General features: G+C 42.9%; 1 protein-coding gene across 1 annotated transcript in view; it reads right to left on the reverse strand.

Annotated features, from left to right (window-relative positions):
- Positions 1 to 16,607: 16,607 nt before the first annotated feature.
- Positions 16,608 to 20,699, reverse strand: part of LOC126299319 (spermidine synthase) — a 71,809-nt gene continuing 67,717 nt past the window's right edge. The window contains exons 5-6 of the mRNA XM_049991144.1: positions 16,895 to 17,050; positions 16,608 to 16,790 (exon numbers count right to left, since the gene is read on the reverse strand). Coding sequence (XP_049847101.1) covers positions 16,895 to 17,050 — 156 coding nt within the window. The 3' untranslated portion in view covers positions 16,608 to 16,790. The remainder of the gene's footprint in view (positions 16,791 to 16,894; positions 17,051 to 20,699) is intronic.

Below are 20,699 nucleotides of genomic sequence, written 5' to 3' on the forward strand. Positions count from 1 at the left end.
ATTAGGTTTCACGGTAATGAATTCGACACATGGTGATATGCAGCCGATAATCCTTATGGTATTGTTCCTTAGAACAAGAAGGTTATCAGCTTAATGAAAGATGAGGCAGGTGGTTTGCCGATTGTGGAGTTTTTGGGTCTAAGATCCAAAATGTATGCATATCCTCATGGTCGAAGACTACTTGCAGTGCCTGTACGGCGGAGTTCGCAGTGCTCCGCCACAACCGCCACACTTGGTACAGCAAACATCGATTGCGAGGTCACGAGGTGTACACTGTGCTGCAATATAAAGTCAGATTATCATCTCATATTGATAAAACAGCCATTTGTGATGACTCTCCTGTACTCACACTATTTACTTGAAGCATGAGAGGGGGTGGAAAACTGACAGTGCGAATGAGAGAGAGGAGTGAGTGAGTGAGCTGAGTGAGAGCTTGTACCTAACAGCATGGCTCTTTTATCATAGTTTAAATATTGTATGTGTGATGTATGACGTGCCTGAATGTGTGAGTGCTTATGTGTGTCTATTTGTAGCTTGTGAGTGCATTTGAGTGTGGATATCTATGTACATATGTATGCCTGTGTGTGAGTATATATATATTATTATTCCGTGATTTATTCAGTTTTCAAATTTATACTGACTTTTTGGTCAGGGTCTCAACAATCTTATACCCTGTTCCGACTGGTAGGAAGAATCCGTAAGTTGAATGAACCAATCTATCGTTGAGATAGGAGTTATTTGCGATGTTACACTCAACACAGATTGTACGGATAGGGGGAACATCCACTATCTGATCAGATTTGTAAAATTTATTGGGATCCATCATCAAAATCAGTCCTTTTGTGAAACCCAGTAGTGGGCCTATTGAACCTTTCTGCTTAAAGTCAATCGAAGTATTCACCATAATTACACTCCTGCAAATGGAAAAAAGAACACATTGACACCGGTGTGTCAGACCCACCATACTTGCTCCGGACACTGCGAGAGGGCTGTACAAGCAATGATCACACGCACGGCACAGTGGACACACCAGGAACCGCGGTGTTGGCCGTCGAATGGCGCTAGCTGCGCAGCATTTGTGCACCGCCGCCGTCAGTGTCAGCCAGTTTGCCGTGGCATACGGAGCTCCATCGCAGTCTTTAACACTGGTAGCATGCCGCGACAGCGTGGACGTGAACCGTATGTGCAGTTGACGGACTTTGACCGAGGGCGTATAGTGGGCATGCGGGAGGCCGGGTGGACGTACCGCCGAATTGCTCAACACGTGGGGCGTGAGGTCTCCACAGTACATCGATGTTGTCGCCAGTGGTCGGCGGAAGGTGCACGTGCCCGTCGACCTGGGACTGGACCGCAGCGACGCACGGATGCATGCCAAGACCGTAGGATCCTACGCAGTGCCGTAGGGGACCGCACTGCCACTTCCAGGCAAATTATGGACACTGTTGCTCCTGGGGTATCGGCGAGAACCATTCGCAACCGTCTCCATGAAGCTGGGCTACAGTCCCGCACACCGTTAGGCCATCTTCTGCTCACGCCCCAACATCGTGCAGCCCGCCTCCAGTGGTGTCGCGATAGGCGTGAATGGAGGGACGAATGGAGACGTGTCGTCTTCAGCGATGAGAGTCGCTTCTGCCTTGGTGCCAATGATGGTCGTATGCGTGTTTGGCGCCGTGCAGGTGAGCGCCACAATCAGGACTGCATATGACCGAGGCACACAGGGCCAACACCCGGCATCATGGTGTGGGGAGCGATCTCCTACACTGGCCGTACACCTCTGGTGATCGTCGAGGGGACACTGAATAGTGCACGGTACATCCAAACCGTCATCGAACCCATCGTTCTACCATTCCTAGACCGGCAAGGGAACGTGCTGTTCCAACAGGACAATGCACGTCCGCATGTATCCCGTGCCACCCAACGTGCTCTAGAAGGTGTAAGTCAACTACCCTGGCCAGCAAGATCTCCAGATCTGTCCCCCATTGAGCATGTTTGGGACTGGATGAAGTGTCGTCTCACGCGGTCTGCACGTCCAGCACGAACGCTGGTTCAACTGAGGCGCCAGGTGGAAATGGCATGGCAAGCCGTTCCACACGACTACATCCAGCATCTCTACGATCGTCTCCATGGGAGAATAGCAGCCTGCATTGCTGCGAAAGGTGGATATACACTGTACTAGTGACGACATTGTGCATGCTCTGTTTCCTGTGTCTATGTGCCTGTGGTTCTGTCAGTGTGATCATGTGATGTATCTGACCCCAGGAATGTGTCAATAAAGTTTCCCCTTCCTGGGACAATGAATTCACGGTGTTCTTATTTCAATTTCCAGGAGTGTATTTCACATTTAAGTGTACTGACGTTTGAACAGAGCCGAATCCCTTTTCCATACTCTTTTAAAACTTCGTTTAAATCGTCAATATCGTATGAACCAGATTCAGTTTCTACGGTTTCTTCTTTACCATTAATTTCCAGATGCAGTTTATTGTCAGCCTCTGTGATATTTGGGATGATGATGTCTCCATTTCAATCAGCGCAATGCTTCAATCTCCAACACTTAAATCAATTGGTGGGAAGTAATTCGTACGTAGTACAGACGACATTGCATCTAAACGTCGACTTCTGAATGGGTACTTAATACCCAGCCTTATATACCATTCGTATAAGTCAGAAGGAACATGACGCATAGATGACTACACAGGAATGTATCAAAGTCTTGGTAGGGTCGAAAATTGTAGAACACATGTCTTCTGCCTGTGAAGTATCGTATTTCTTCTGGGGGTTGCAGGTCACCATATGAGTCGAACTAGTAGACATTATTTATATTTCTTTTTTTAACATATGCTACCCAGTGAGTTCCAGGTCGTCCTGCTACATTCAGATTCACAATTCCTCATTCTTCTGATTTCTACATAGTCTTCGGTAATGTATTCCAGATAAAAACACCTCGGAATCTCGGAATGTTGAATTTCAAAAAATGGTTTAAATGGCTCTGAGCACTATGGGACTTGACATCTGAGGTCATCATTTCCCTATAACTTAGAACTACTTAAACGTAACTAACCTAAGGACATCACACACATCCATGCGCAAGGCAGGATTTGAACCTGTGATCGTAGCGGTCGCGCAGTTCCGGACTGAAGCGCCTACAACTGCTCTGCCACTCCAGCCAGCTATGTTTAATTTCCTCGTAAAAAACTTGAGCAGATCTGTATTTGTAAGCGCCTCGTCTGGTAGGACTGCTAGGGGGCTTATTTTGCTTATGAAGAGACCTAGTCCTTTCTTGTATGGTTTCAAGTATAGCTCTTTTCTGATAGCTGCTGTCTCCATCATGCGGCTATGTCTTCGTGCCTCCTGCAGTTACTCCTGAGAGCTTTCTGAATTCTTGACTGCCCTGGCAATTGTCGCAGCACCCCCAGCCAGCGAACTCACCACTGAGACCGGCTAAGCCATGAATAAGGGAGGGAACAATTCCACCCAACGTCTTGGGTATTGGTAAAAGCCTGGGTGGTTTAATCGGTCTTTTTTTTCTCACTTTTCTGCTTCAGGGCGCTTTTAGCTGCATACAACACTGTTAGGATACAGTTTTTCATGCGCCCTTTGGTTTTCATCTTCTTCCTTAGTGCCCTACGTGCAGCGCTCATATCTTGGCTGAACTTCTTCACGCCTAAACCCAACTTAACTTAACCATGCATAGTTTTTTCAACTGCAAATGCTGCTATGCGGTGACCTATACCAATTCCTTTCTCGCACATATTACCTTAGCTTTATTTGCTAAAACTCGATTGGCGGTATGACGATCGTTATTTGCTGCGTAAGCGATGTCGTGTTCCATACACACTTCATCGAGTAGATTGATTTCCTTATCAATCGTTTTTGAAGTTTCGTTCCAGGTCCACAGTAGTTATATCCAGGAAAGTATAATTCGACTTGTAGTTTGTTGAGAATTACGCCTCCTCCTCTAATGCGTCTCCTATCACGCATGTTATTCAACTGAGGTGCATGTAGTCTGAACTCCCTGTTATATAACAAATCTTCAGCATCGATCCAGCTGCTTTGTGATACGGGAAAACCAAGACATTTAACCAACGCCCTATTCCCTCTATGCCATATGACCCTCTCTACGAATTACACATCGGGTCTCAGGCTCTTCTGTAACTCTTGTGTGTAAAAGTATCCTGCAATTTCCATACCACTGTTGTCCTTTAAGAGGTAGGTTCTAGTATTCGTTCTCTGAACTTTGGAAACTGTGAATATCTCGGCTGACCAGTTTGGCATGTATGATTTCTCAAACGTTGCCTTGTGTTTTGAAATACGTACTAAATCACCTACATTAAATTGCTGTTTGCTCGGATCTACCATTTTAATACGATTGTCTACTGTATCTAGAAGTTTATCACGAACATCGATTGGCCTCATTTATATTGTGCTATGTTTGGTTCGAGAATACTGTGCAATTGTTTGCAGGAGGCTATCGATCCATCTGTGAGCCAGGAAGATTGAATTCTATCCACATCTGGGTTTTCACTGTTCTGTTCAGACGTTCCACGATACTCGCCTTGAGATGGGTGAACGTCGAGCAGTTATGTATTTCATACCGCTCCATCACAGCCTTGAAATACGAGTATTTATTGTAAAACTCACCACCGTGACCAGTCTGAATGTTGTCTGGGCTTCGACTCGTACTCGTCTGCACCAATCCATCAAACACATGCGTGACTTCCTTCCCTATTTTCGCTTTCACAGGCAATGCCCAGGCATTTTTAGAATAAGTATCAATGAGCATTAAAATATATTTGAATCTCTTATTCACACGTGAATATTCTCTCATGTCGACAAGATCCGCCTGCCACAGGCCGTCCAAACCTTTAATCATAACATATCTTCGAGGGTATGTTTTGCGTGCTGGTTTGTGCATTTCTCGAACAAGTCTCCATATTTATTCGATGATGCCTCTGTCCCTAAGCTCAGAAATTATTGAAACAACTTCATTGGAACGAGCTATATTACCAGCGGCAGCTGATGCCATGAGCAGTCTTAGCCGGTCAGTTCGTTGGGGTCGTCGTAATATACATACTGCGGGAGTCGATTGCTCACTCTTATGCTTAATGTCAATACCATCACCACTACTATTTTTTTTCACCATCCAAAATAGGTCTTATAATGGATTTGTACTTGACATTGCTCCAACTTTTTGCATTCTTATGCAGATCAGTTAAAAACAATATTTCACGATACATTTCCAGATCTTTAGGCGAATAATCTACAGTTTTGCGGGTCTTAGGAAAATAAGTTTCAGTAGACTAAGTGTTCTTTGAAATTGTCTATTGCTTGTCTGTATCGTTTTCTCATTTAAAGTTACAGTCTGTGCGCCCAACATGTATGGTTTCTCATCACTGACACCGAATGTTTTGTCTATCGTAGCGTCGCTGTGACGGTTAATGAACTTGGCAATAGCGTCATCGTCGTAGTTGCGGAATTTCGCTGAGAGTTCTTAGAGAGATTCAGTAACTGGTTTGAAAGTTTCTCGCAGTGTGTTCCCGCTTCAAATGCCCTAACCTCAGCAACCGTGACGACTTCTCCCGAACGGCCTTTCGTGTCTTGATGACTATGCTTAGTCGACTTCTCGCTGCGCAGCGCGAGGTTTTATACATCGGCTCTTCTTCTTCTTATGCTGTCCCCCCCTCATCACGGTAACAGCTATTTCCCCTTCAGTTAAGTTGCCTATTTTCTTTTCAATCACGTTAACCTGTTCGTACAATGTACCATTCTCAATGATCGCTATCTCACTCCCCCCCCCTCCCCCCTTAAGTTAAACCATTTATTTTCTTCTCAATTGCATTAACCCGATGATTCAGTGTACTGTGCAGTCTCAGAAAGGTTTCAAAATACGTCTAGTTCCTTGCTTACACCTCCAACTTTATGCTCTAGAGTTTGAATTTTCGCGTCCACGTACAAGCGAATGTTTTGTCTGTGTACACCCATCCTATCAAATTGAGCTGCCGGCATGCGTGCGAATTCATCCATGGTGATGCATATACTGATATACTAACCTCTTTGCATAGCTATATATATCTTTACCGGCCATAATTCAGTTTTCTTGCTTTATCCATAACGAGAAATCCATACTGTACTGTGATTGATTCCAACAATCTGCACATATCTTCACAAAATCATTTAACATGTCCGTTCCTACATGAGCCTGGTAAATGTGTTTTAAATTCAGATTGTCCTGTTTGAATGCTATAATTAGGTTTGAATTATCCCTCACTAACTGTTTTGGGACTCTGGAAAATGTCTGACTCAGATAAAATACAACAGCCATATGGCGACCGAAACAGAAATATCACCTAATTTGATCTTTTTTCCACAGCAACATCGTCAAATATGAACACACTGTATGGCGTTACTTTTTCCTGTGGTGGGATATCACTGCTCTCACTGAATATCGTATATGTCACACCATCTACACCGTGCAGAATCTCCTTCAATAGTTGACATTTGGGCTGAAACTGTTTTTGAAAATACACATACATGCTCAAAGCGGACTCCATCCCGATGTGTTCGCAGCGACTTAAGAACATTTGTCCTGCCGCAGTTGGATGGACCTACAATTATTGCACGTATGTTGTCAGGAAGGAGTGCGCCATTATTCTTATTCTTGTCTTCTTGTGCACCGTCACAGCTCCAAGTCACTTACAATGAAGTGTTGATGCTTCACCCACCCTGCCATGATACTATGTCAGGTACCAAGGTGCAATGGGGTTTTTATAGAAAACAATTAACACTATGCCCTTTCCAGGATATCGACCATTTCAGGTACTCGCGAGCAAGGGGGTTTTACACAGAATTTAGTTAAATGACAATTTTCTGCTGTTGCCTGTTTCCAGTGAAAATACTGGACAATAGCTTTAGTACTTGCAATATAATAAGAGGTAGGAAATAAACACATACATCGTTATATACTTTTTTTATTCGGTAATCATACACAGGATGCACTACATCAACTGGTTCTTTCTTTAGCTTAGCACCAGTACAGAATATAGAAAATAAAGCCTTCTTGTAAGCACAGAATTCAGCATGTATTCCTCTCAAACTTTTTGGCAGTACATTAGTTTTCACCGACATCATACTGACCCATTGAAGTCGTCTGCATGCACACTGTTCGTACTTAGATATTCTGCAATGTCTCTAGACACAGCTTTAACACAAAGCAGTCTTTACAACACAATGGATAGTACCATCTGTAGATCGAAAAAGTTTTGAACGGTGGAGTGCAGTAGATAAACGGATGTGTCACCTGATTTCACACGGAGTGCAGAATCATTGTACACTGTTGTAATGGATAGAGTTAGAGCAGCACAGTAAATGTGCGGAGGAGGATGGCTCGGGTGATACTCGGCAGTCAACTGCTCCATGAGATATACACTTTTCACGACAGAGTTCATCCCATTCCACCTGCGTACACCACACTTTAATACTTTGAGCTGCATTCTCAATCTCTATCACAATACACCACACTGTCTGTGGTCGCTTCTATACCAATATGTAAATGTTTCGAACCACTAGCAGTTAAATTATACACGGAAGAGAGTAGTGGTGCACAGGGCTTAATTGGTATCTTCTCATCCACTACATCTTCACTCTGTCCATGCAGTATCACTGAAATATTCTGCGGTAGCGCGTGATAGCGATAGTGAGTGATGGCTGGTTGCACAGCTGAATGGGGGATGGTGATGCTAACTTGACACTGGGCGATTTCACAACCTCAGAGCTGAATTTCAGGTTGCATGTCTGCATGCCCACGTCCTTCATGGAGTGAGAGGTAGCAAGAACAGGACCATAAGTGTTAGACAGGAGAACGCAGGGTCTGCGACTAGCCAAGAACTTGCGAGCGAATAGGTAAGGCACTTCTTGCTTTACCAAGACCTTCTGGACAGCCCACTCATCAAGATACGAGGAATAATCCCAAGAGGCGGCGGCATGGCCGCCATTGCAGTTAATACAGCAGGAAGGAGGAGACACAATCACCCTCCTGCACATCCCAACCTCAGGTTACACATTTGGCTGGGTGTAGACAAGACATTATAGTGTGGTTGAAATGATGACACTGGTAGCAGCACATCGGGTTCAGAATGTACGGGCGGACAGCGATAATTTCATAGCCTACCTCGATCTTGGACACAGGCACCACTCTATCAAAGGTGAGAGAAAGAATGTGGATGGGCACTACGGAGGAATCTACTTTTTTCATCACCCGATGGATGGCAATGACACACTGATTAGTGAGGTATGATTGGATTTTGGCCTCAGTCAGACCATCTAGCAGTCTTGTGTAAATAACACTATGGGAATAATTCAAAGTTCTATGGGCTTCGACACAAACAGAAGTGAGATGGCGAGCAGTTGTGTTTGAGAATCAGTAGTAGTTTCCAAAAGCAAAGTGCCATTCCGTAAACAAGAGTAGGATTTCACAGGGCCAGCCATGGCATGAACACTTTTCTGGATAATAAACGGATTTACTGTTGTGAAGGACTGACCATCTTCAGAACATGAAACCAAGAGGAACCGTGCTGCAGCTGGAAGGGTCTCCGAGTCATTAGCCTCATTCCATTTACTTTTTGCAGACGTTGATTGTGAAGATGATTGGCTCATTGCAAGAAAATCCCCCATGATTGCCAGCATCTCTGATGGTGACTCCTTCCAACTGGGGGCCCCCTTCACAATGGTTGCAGCTGGTTTAGGTGACTGTTCATACCTCAGGTCACACCTCCCAAACGCCTGACAGAGACCAATTCTGCAATTTGGGAAAGTAGCAGCTCTGGCAATCACCCCTCCCTCGGCCTGGCCTGTACCACGGTGTACATGGGAACCCTATGTATTGATCCGGTATGAGAATTATGCATCAGCTGTTGTGTGTCAATGCACGAACCAGAGCACACAGGGTGGAAGAAGAAAAAGAGGAACCTCAAACCGCAAAGTGGAGGAACCAGAGGACAAGAGAAACAGAAACAGGAAAAGGGAATGGGAACAAATAAATAGTTGTGAGACTGTTCTTATGTCAGTGACAGACAATGCAGAACACTCCTAATATCACCCCAGACATGTTCCCCAAGGGAGGGGAAAAAGAATAGCAAGAGGATAGACATGCAGCATGGAAGGGAAAAAATTGCTGCAAAGGCTGGGGCCCTGTGGTAGCCAAGCACGAACCCACCGAAGAGGTGGCGAGCCCACTGGGGGATTCGCAACGCTGAAGATGATACGCCAAACTGTACGCCAGACTCCCACAATCAAGACAGCATTTTATCAAGGCTTTGTAGAGCTGGAGAAGGGTAGTGCACCCCAGCTGGTGTTACTCAGACACCAATGTGCATTACGTACAGCCAGCACTTGCGCTGAAGATGGGGAATCCGTGTCATCAAAGCATTGAAGACCAGTCCCCAAAAGTGCTAAGTAGTTTTTCATTGAGGTAAAGTTCTGGTTGTAGGTAAGCAGTACGATGCCAACAGAAGTGCATGACATGAGTCTTGGTGGCTAAAAACAAAGCCATGGGTGAGTGGCCATGCCTGCATCTGTCGTATGGCAACTTGCAGTCAATATGTAGTGACACCCACACTAGAGGAGTAATGGAAGAGGCAAAAGTCATCAGAATGCAAGGAGGGTGAGACTAAAGATCCCACAGATGCTGCTAGGCCATTGGTAGCTACTAGAAAAAAGGAAACACTGTACAGAGCCCTGCAGGACCCTATTCTCCTGGATATGTGAGACGTATGGGAAAAACACATTTGAACCTGAAAAATTTGACGAGATAAGGAATACTGGATAAAAATTGGGAGAAGACACTGGGCCCCCCCACCCTGTCATGTAAGGTAGCGACGATGTTGTGTCACAAGCCTTTTGCAGGTTGAAGATTGTGGCTATAAGGTGTTGAAGTTGGTAAAAGCTGTTCAGATGGCAAACTCCATGTTATGGCCTTGGCAAACACTACTCTGGGACGGATCCAGAAGACCCGAAACTCAAGGAGGCAACACAGCCACTGGTTCACCATGTATTCAAGCAACTTACTGCTAACATTGGATAGACTAATTGGGCAATAACTGCATCTCTAGAAAGTGCGTACCCAATTTCGCTACAAGAATGATGATGCTTTCTTGCCATTGTGATGGGAACTCTCCTTCGCTCCAGCTGTAGGTAAAGATGACAAGGATATGATGCTGACAGTCAACCACTAGGTGCTTGAGCATTTTGTTGTGGATGCTGTCTGGGCCTGAGGCTGTATCAGGGCAGTGGGCTATGACTGATAAATTTCCATTAACTGAATGGAGAATTATATGGCTCCAGAAGGTATATAGTAAAAGATAATTACTTTCGCTCCACCCACTGTTTTAGGACACGAAAGGCAGGTTGATACTTCTCAGACAGAGGCTCGAGCATAATGCAGAGCAGAAATTTTGGCAGGTACACCTGCAAGTGTCTGGTATCCAGAGAAGAATCATCTTTGCCCAAACCTGCAAAGGAGAGGTATGTGGTCCAATGGTTGAAACATACCATTCCCAGCATTTTCGCTTCCGTTGTTTTGTAAGGTGACAGACCCAGACACAGAGTCACTTACAGGCAATGAGATGCTCCATTGATGAGTACCACTTATGGCGCTGGACAGCCCGTATATGATCTCTAATGGCCTCTGCGATTTCTGATGACCAACAAGGTACTATTTTGTTGAGGCAGTTCCATGGAACAGGGAATCACTAAATCAGTTACTTAAAGGATAGCTTTAGTTTTATTCTGGACTGCCTCATTGATATTGCCATGTGGTGGGGAGCCAAGGTGAGAGCACCCCCAGGCAACAGCACCCCAGTCAACACTGTTGAGAGCCCATCTGGGCAGGCATCCAGCGGACTGATAGTGAGGGAGGGAAAGGAAGATCAGGAAGTGGTCCCTACTACACAGGTCATCATGGACTCTCCAGCAGGTGGATGGGAGAAGGCAAAGGCTGCATATGGTAAGGTCAATGGAGGAGAAAGTTCCATGCACCACACTGAAGTATATGGGGCACCAGTATTCAAGAAGCAGAAGTCAAGTTGGGCCAGTAAGTTTTTGAGGTTTTCACTGTGCCCAGTGATCATTTTTCCACCCCAGAGCATTAAGGTGGTTGAAATCACTCACGATTAGGAGAGGTGGTGGGGGCACTGAGAAACCAACGCAAACAATACGTTCTGAGAAACTTCACCTTCAAAAGAGAGGTAAACACTGCAAATAGTAATATCCTGAAATGCCCCTACCCAAACAGCAGCATCCTCAAAATAGGTATTAAGAGGCAAAAGTTCACTACATAGTGTCTAGAACATATGTGAAACTCCACTCGATACCCTGTCGTAGGTTCCAGGAATTCCTGTCATAGGTAGCACGATTCTTGTAATATCCCTGGTATCTGCGGAAGGCGGGGTCCACTTTGCTGGAGATCATGCCTCCTGAAGGGAAATGCAAAATGCAAGAGAAGTGCTTTTAAAACATGTCATAGCTAAGCCAGTTGGTGGAAAAAGCCACTACAATTCCACAGGAGAATAATGTTGTCAATGTACAGTGAGGCCATGAAGGGACCAAGTAGGCAGGTTATGCTTTAGGGTCACCTGCCACCATTGGTTTACGGGTTACGGCATCAATATACATACGTTCCAGGTTCCATTGTGCGGTGCGACCTGAGGCTTCAAATGTTGCTGGACTCTCCGCCTCTGCCACAGAGTGGGAACAGGTGGAATCTGGTGGTGGTATGTGGGCCACCGGAATCTCATCCTTTGAATACTACTATTTACCTTTCCTCTGCTTAGAGGATTACGATTGTTAGGGCTTCTCTGTTTCAGGTAGTAATGATGATCAAAAAGCCCTGTGACAAGCAGCCTTGGCTCCTATAGCCACTGACCACAGTCTGGTTGTAGACTGCAGAAACCTTGGAAGGAAGTGTCCCAAAGGATACCTTCCTGGCGAGAGAAGCTGGAGGAAGGTGACTGACTTCCAGCTGGGGTGCGGGGACCAATGTCCCGACTAGGTGGTAAGCAAACGACCCCAAAGTCTGTGTGGGGTAAGCAGTAAGAGGAGAACCCCTAACAATCAGGGGTGCAGGCATGGTTGGGCAGCCCTGAGGGTCCGCTGTGGGAGGTTGAATGGGTGGGAGTACAGTCGCCAAAGGGTCAACATCATCGTAGCTGTAGCATACGACACTGTAATACGCGTTGGGTACAACCACTCATACTTTTTCTTGGCCTCTTAGTAAATTAATTTGTCCAGAGTATTACATTATTTTATTTTCTCCTCTGTCTGGAAAACAGTCCAATCTGCCAAGCAAGGAGAACGGTGTTTTCCACAGTTGACACAGATGGGGGAGGGTCACAAGGAGTGTTCACATGCAGTGGTTGTCCACAATCTCTGTAGATGGGGCCAGCATTTGCAACAAGAAGACATGTGCTGGAATTTCAAACATTTGAAGCACCGCATGGGGGCAGGGCGTGGGGGGGGGGGGGGGGGGGGGGGGTTGAGAGGGGGGGACATATGGTTTCATATCACTTCAGTATACCATCATACCATCACGTTGACCTTTTCAGGCAATGAATTACCCTCAAAGGCCAAGATAAAGGCACCTTTGGCACCCAATGGACACAATGGACAAAGTGTACACCCTGTCACTCCAAGTCGTTACGTACCTAACATCACATTGCAAGAATAGGTCTTGGTGGAAAATGATGCACTGAAGCATATTTAGACTGTTATGGGGAGTGAGGGTCACCAGTAGGACACCCAGCTTGTTACATCTGAGCAGCACCTGTGACTGGGCAGGGGACGCTGTTTTGATCAAAACTGACCCACATTTCATTTTAGAGATGGTTGCCCCAAACTTGACTTCTATGGTCTCCACAAAGAATAAGAGATTTGTGGCCAGAAGGAATCCCTAATCACTTCTTGTGCAAACCAAGTATTGGAGGGGGGGGGGGGGGGGGGGGGGGGGGAGTATCTCTGCTTGACACTTAGCCCTACGTTCCTCCCACAGCATAGCCAGGGAAGGGAACATTTTAGGGTCGTATCTCTCTGCTTGGCACTTAGCCCTATGTTCCTCCCAGGTGTAGCCAGGAAAGGGAACATTTTAGGGTCGTATCTCTATGCATTCGACAAAAACTTTCCTTCCATTGAGACTTCTGGGTCCATATGGCCACCAGCGGGAGGTAACTTCATCTGCTTCATTTGCGGCTCATTCATCATGGTGCCACCCCCACTGAATGGGGACTCTCCTCATGGGTGCCACCCACTTTCAAAAATGAATACCTGGCCAGGAATTCGTTGCTCAGAGTCAACTATGCCCCAGTCACAGTGGGCACATACTCCTTGCGTACATGGACAGTTTTCAGCTCTGGTAACAACACAGCAATCCCTGCATGGGCAAGGAGCTACCACTGTGCAGGTACTTGACAACCCACACCCCCTTCCTCACAACGGGATGGCTACAGTGCTGGGTTTTGGGTGTACCACCTTATTAAAGGGATGGGTGCAAAGATAGAAAGGCACAAAGGTGGAGCATACACCACATTGGGCGACTTTCACTGCACAATCTGCACTTCTGGAGAATTTTGAAAACTGATGGCAGGTGAAACCAAACAATGGGAACCATGTATTTATTTAATGAAAAGTTGCAGAAAAAGCCAGAAGTGGAAACTTGAGTCCCAAGTCATACACCAGCTCGAAGCAGGGTCTGCACCAAGAAAACTATCCAATGGAGAGGCACAGGGGGAAAGGGGTAGTGAAACTGTAAGCTTGCAACATGGAAAGGAAGTAATGCTGCAAAGGCAGGGTCCCTGTGGTAGCCAAGTGAGAGCCAGGACGGTGGTGGGTGGGGGGAGGATTTACACACACACACACACACACACACACACACACACACACACACACAGAGAGAGAGAGAGAGAGAGAGAGAGAGAGAGAGAGAGAGAGAGAGAGACGAGGGGAGGGCACAGACTAATAGCAGATGGGGACATACACATCCCCAGTCAGTGGCATGTACTTAGATAGTATTGCAATAAGAGTAAAAATATGAAGAGCCCCAATTAACATATTACTCTATATTTGCAGCAATCAATTAGATTTCTATATTCACAAAAAGCATGGAGAGCTGCATCTAACCAGTCTCTAGACTGAAGACCACAACAAAAACATTAACAAAAACGGACAAAGCTGTGTAGCCAGGTGCAGATACAAGGAAATGTATAGGTGCACTTTAAACATCTTTAACTCTGTGTTTATGACAGAAATTATACTAATCAGATAGGTCTCTGCTTCCATAAATTTTCCCCCCATTTCTAGTTCCTATATTATAGAAAACATCAAAACTTCTGTCAGTGACAGTCCCTTCAAAGTTTTTGTGGGTTAAGTTTTTTAAAAATTGAAATAGCCTTGTGTACTCTAGGGAAATAACTGGCTATTAATGAAAGATACTGACTCAAGGTCAAGATAAATTTGGACCATATGAAGATGACATGTCTTTTATAAAGCCAAATAGTTTCTGAGAAAATTGGGAATTTCAATCTACTGTATATATTGTCTACTCAGAAAGCTACACTATTGTTCATCAGTACAGTGGCCAACACCCTCTGCTCAAACTCAAGTGGGCCTCATTCCTAATGGCGTACCAGCACAATGTGCTTAGCATTACAGGACAGACCTGCCCAAGACCAGAAATGGCTGAGGCCATGGTAACATTCTTATGACTACTAACATAATTCAGAGTTTTCAGCATCGCAGGAAACATGTGGCGACTCTGTGACTGCCCAATTATTTCCAGGTGTAATACCAAACTATGCTCCAAAATTAACTTCATAATCCCTTGTAAGATACAACAGATATGATTTTTGTCTCCAGGGATGTCAATCTACATGTAAGTTCTCAACTATAACATTGCAAATGATATTATATAATCCCTATTATGGCTGTGAGTGTGTGGACCAGGCACCAGTGTGTCATTGGCTTAGTGGAGCACTCTCTCTCTATCATACAGAAGCCATGCTGTCTGTCAATTCAGAACTCCCTGTTTGACTACTCCACTTTGCAGCATTAAATTCAGCAAAAAATCATAAGAAAACCTCAGTATTCATGGTGCTACTGCAAATGAATAAACAATTTTTGAAACTTTTTTACTTCCTACTGCACCATTTGCCACAATATGAATCGGCTAAAACTTAGCTTGGTTTAGGTTCTAGAGAGAGATACCACAGAGAAACATCGATTATGTTTATTTTTCTACAGAGAACTAGTTAAATCAAACCAAAACTTTCTATGAAAATCATGTTGTGTGAAAAATAAAGAAGGTCTGCATTTGAATGTGAAAATATGAAAACTGCTCCAACACTTTCCGATGTTGACCATTATCTAATGGACACCCAGCTTACAAATAATCTCTGGTAAATGACCTGTTTTCAGAAAAATTAGTTCTTGCATTACAGAAGTTATCCCTAACACTTGTTCCACTATTAATAGAAGACTAAACCTACATTTTTAAGAATGAATTCTCTTCTAACAGCAGAGTTGGAGGAAGACGGCGGCGTGGGGATCACAGGAACAAGAACCACGTGCTACTAAGGCAGTCACTTGAAACAGAGAAAAATTACCTCCCATTGGTTTATGAAGCATTCTCCAATATCACACTGGACTTTTCACGAACTAAAATGTCTTCTTGACATAGAAAGTAGTCAGGAATTATGGGGAAGTAAAATATTCCCAATTTTTGTAGGATGCCTTCTCACCTGTACAACTGATAATCTAATCAATAATCAGAGAAGTAGTGTTGCTTCATGGTTAAAATATAAAAGTTAACCTGATAATTTCCGCTCAGCTAGGAAGTATGATCACGGAGTTTTGGTCAAATTGCAAAGCTTTCACTTTCATGACTGCCGCTATGTCATTACAGGCTCAACAGATAGCTGCCACAATGTCATTACAGGCTCAACAGTTTGTACTCAGTAATTAAGCTAACTCAGTGTAAGAACCATAATGCCAGTTTAGATTCGGGCTATGCAAATGTGACACACCATCTGCAGGCATATATGATCTTGATATGAATGGAGATACTGAAGTTTGCACTGACTTTTCTACCCACGCCTGAAAACTGTGTCTAAATAAATAAAAAAAATAATAATTCAAATTTCTCAGTTGCAGTGCATACAGCAAAATGCACGGTGTGGAATCAGGAAGAAAAAAATTAAACATACACTGGGAAGTTTTCAAAACAAACAATGATAGATAATACTAGAGTTCTCCATTAATGCTTGGCAGGCAATGATGATCAAATGTAACGGAGCATTAAGGCAATATTCACAACTTTTCTGGAAAAGGAAAAAACTATGTGGATGCAACAAATCCAAAGAAACATAGATTACTATATTATTATACACAGTCCTAAAAACCTATAAAAGACAATATGTTTCTAATGAACGGGTAATAAAACTGAGGTGAAAACACTAATTGTTGTATTATAAGAAAATTATACCACTAAAAATGTAAGTATGGGGTGCTTCGATGGCATTTGTAGTTTAGGGAAGATTTGTGTGTCACTTATGTTTCCAGAAAAGTTTAAATAAAATTTTATAATTTTATTTCTAGTAAGTACACAAACACGATACAGATCTGACACCACATTTTACATGATTAAAAAAATATTTTCCAGCGAGTGTAGGACTGGATGAACCTTACAACACTGAGTATTAGCAATGCAGATGTTTGTAGAGGAATGTCTAGCCCTTCTTAAACTACATTTATTCCTGTAACAATAAGAGAAAGAAAAAAATTAAAATACAAATAGAACCATTATCCATGGTGAAATTTTACAGCTTTAAACAGGTACAGTTATGTAACACAACCTTACCTATTCTTTTTTTGTACATATCGGCTCCAACACCTTTTGAGCAAAGCGAGGTAACACAAAAGCTGTACGATGTGCTTCAGGTGAGTAGTACCTTAGACCAAGATCATCCAATTCTTGGTTGGAAAATATTCGTAATGGCTCCTTGAAGTTTACAACCTATTAAAATTAGAAATTACAAAAAAAAAATTAGAGAAACTGCATGACAACAGCTTAATGATTCTTTCAGTGTTTATAAGGGAATATGAGACAGGACTAACTGTTTATTTATTCATTTTTTTAATTCGAACAGCAAGTTTATGACAGTATCTTAAAATGTTTGAAATTAACACTTGTCTCGGGTTACACCGCCATGAAGAGGACTCCCAAACCAGGCCACAATTGAAGCTGTCTCCCACGACCACCAGTCACTCCAACATCTCATACTTTACCCTTTCTTATTGTATTAATCAAATACATTATTGGGCCAGAGAGAAAAAAAAAAGAGAACTGATATGAAGGGTCTACTCCCCAACTGTATTGCAGACACTTTACTTAGTAAATGATTGCAATATCCTAGACAGACAATATTACAGACAGACTTACAGTGAAAAATTCAGTGTTCACTAACCACAAAACAATTCTTTGCTAATAACTGTCCAGCTGACACAGGCCAGGACTGTAGCAACACACGCACACACTGACAATCTCTCCAACTCATTTCATAATATTCTAACATATAAGTGCCCATGATGTGTATTTATCAACTGATGATAGCATATTGGGAACTCCCATAGCATTCATTAATCATTGGACAAAGCTTACTACTTCTGTATCCTTCTATCATAGTACACAAAATTTTAGTCGAACTAAAATATCACATTCAGACCGTCTATCATTGTCTCCAAACTGTTCCTCCACTGCAAGTAGAACACCATGCTGTAAAATGCTGTCTTATACTTCTACAGTTAGCATTTTCTAAAGCAAAATTGGCAGACCACACTGTAACCAGGGAAAAAGCGCCCCACACTGTAACACCATCACCTCCTCTGTACTTCACACTTAGCACAACCCAAGATGGCAGGTAACATTTTGCAGGCATTTGCCAAACACAAACCCTTCCACTGGATTGGCACAGGGTATAACATGATTCATGATAAATCACTTGTTTCCTGTCATCCACAGTCCAGTGGCATAACTACCCCCAACTGAAGTGTCACTTAGCACTGACCACTAAAATGTGCGGTTTATGAGGAGCGGCTCAGTCATCATACCCCATCCTTTTTCACTCCCTACATACTTTCCTTTGTGCTAGCTGGACTTCTGGTAGCACTTCAGAACTCACATGTGATTCCTTTCACTGATTTTATGTGATCTTTTTTACAACCACCCTCCACAACGCTTGATGGTCCCTGTTCGTCAGGACGTGAGGTCTGCCTGGTCTTGTTTTAGCTGTGGTTGTTTGTTTTCCATTTCCCAATCACATTACCCAGGGAAGCTATAAAATGGTTGAAATATCCCCAATGGATTTGTTACTCAAGTGAAGTCCGATGACTTGTCCACATTTGAAGTCCCTGAGCTCTCCTGATCGATCTATTACAAAGTTGTTTGTCACTGCTTTTCTATTGACAACACAATACTCCCCATTTCCTTTTATACTGACAGGTCCACTTCTAATGACATCTAGTGGTCAGTTCTGAATTACATAGTGGTGTCCAGATTCTTTGGATGAGACAGTGTATCACCTATGTATTAAAAAATGCAACACACAACACAAATTTCTTAACAACAAAAAAGGAACAGTGATATTTGTAACTATACACACTCGATTTCTGTCAGGCATATCCTCAATCAACTAAAAAGAATCCCATCAATAAAAACAACTTTAGGAGGATATAGCATGCATAAGTATAACACACGTAACAATGAAATAAGCAAAAAATAGCTGGCCAGCCAACAAAGCCAACACAACAGTCAGATGCAGCAGACACACAGGCTAAAATCAATGACAGTACTTGTTACTTACAGTATACTTTGCTGTACAGAAGGTGTTTGTGCATTTTGGCACCATATTGTATGAATAATTACAGTTTATAGCAATGTGTGTGGTTTGAGAATGGGTGTGTCAGCCCAAAACTGGTAATCACTGCAGCAGAATTTTATATCACTGCAACAGAGATGGATGAAACAAAAAAATTACCCAAATTCATTAGTACTGAACAGTTGTGGACCTATCATCTCGTGGCTGCATGCCTCAAATTACTGAAAAATGCACAGGCGAAAAAATTTTTTTATGGAGAAGCTGGATCACACTATATTAGTACCGGGTGGAATCTGAAATATATTAACAAGCTTTTCATTGTCCTCCTAAAAGACAGAGGCATCTTTCCAGGCCAGAATTCAACAAGAGCAATGAATTAATTTTCTGCAACTGGTAAGAAGACATTCCAAATGTAATACTGAAAACTATTCTATTTTTCCACACTTTGCTGCATCAATTACAAGAGTTTTGCATCTAAAGAGTCCTTTTTAAAATATTTGGTCCTACTTTGCTCTGATGTTCCTGAAGATAGATATTATGCTGCAGAAACAGTAATCCATTGATACTTATCACTGGTACTATAATACATAATATTATATTGATGTGTCATGGCATTCTCTTACTACACAAGCGACTTTTTCACCCTGAACAATAAAGTGTATTTTGCACACAGTTCTTGTGTGAAACCTTTCTACAAAGCATTTTACAAGATAACAAGAAGCTTCGTCTTCATGTCCACTACTAATTTCTTTACAGTAATACGTATTTGTGCCACCACCTCTACACATTTACTTGCAGTAAACTTCTTAATTTTGCGGCTTCCTTTTCCTGTTTAACTAGGTTAAAGTACCCTGGAAGTCAGTAATGTTCACCTCATTCGCAATTCAGAGAGCAAAATCTCTTCGATGTCCCTTGGCAACAGTGCATTGACTCTCTTGACCAATTCAAAATCTTACTAATCATTTTTCTTTCACATTTTTGTTGCAAGTTTCCCTCTTGTGCATATCTCTTACTTTATATAGCTCTTTCTTCCATTTACACAATTCATGTTCAGATTTTACAACATAAAATGAAACTGGTTTTGCATGCTGCTTAAATTTACGCTTTTCTCCTTCCTCTGTTTTACCAAAAACATTAACAGCCATTTCTTTCCCAGTGAAAGCTATTACTGCACATATTTTCTTTGGATTAGGAAGATAGTGTGTTTTTGTTCTGGATTTTAACACAATCTCATATTTCTTCTAATGTACTGTATCCACAATTTCTAACAGAAGTCTACCTCATTCAAATGACTGTACAAGAAATTATCTAATACATAACACACATGTACATCTCCAGGACAAGTAGGCAATTTCGAATGCGTACCATGTTCTTCAGTTTCATTTTAGCAAGAATGGAAACATTAACTGGATTGCACATTACTGTGAAACTCTGGAAACTGCACAAAGATGCTATTACCAATTATGTAAAAAGTTCAGCTTTAATTCCATTGTTAACACTTAGCAATACTGCAAAGGCAACTGCTAATTATTTTAGTTGTTAAATGAAATGCAAATTTGAATGAGTAGTAACTGAACAATTGTGTCAGAAAACAGATCAATGGTAACTGAAATTCATTTTACAAATTATGATCATGTTGGGCCATGTAATCTATTTATCGATGTGCAGTCAATCGAGGATATGCACCTACACCTACATCTACATTTATACTCCGCAAGCCACCCAACTGCGTGTGGCGGAGGGCACTTTACGTGCCACTGTCATTAACCCTCTTTCCTGTTCCAGCTG

The sequence above is a fragment of the Schistocerca gregaria genome, chromosome X (assembly GCF_023897955.1).
Source record: "Schistocerca gregaria isolate iqSchGreg1 chromosome X, iqSchGreg1.2, whole genome shotgun sequence".
Lineage (NCBI taxonomy): Eukaryota > Metazoa > Arthropoda > Insecta > Orthoptera > Acrididae > Schistocerca > Schistocerca gregaria.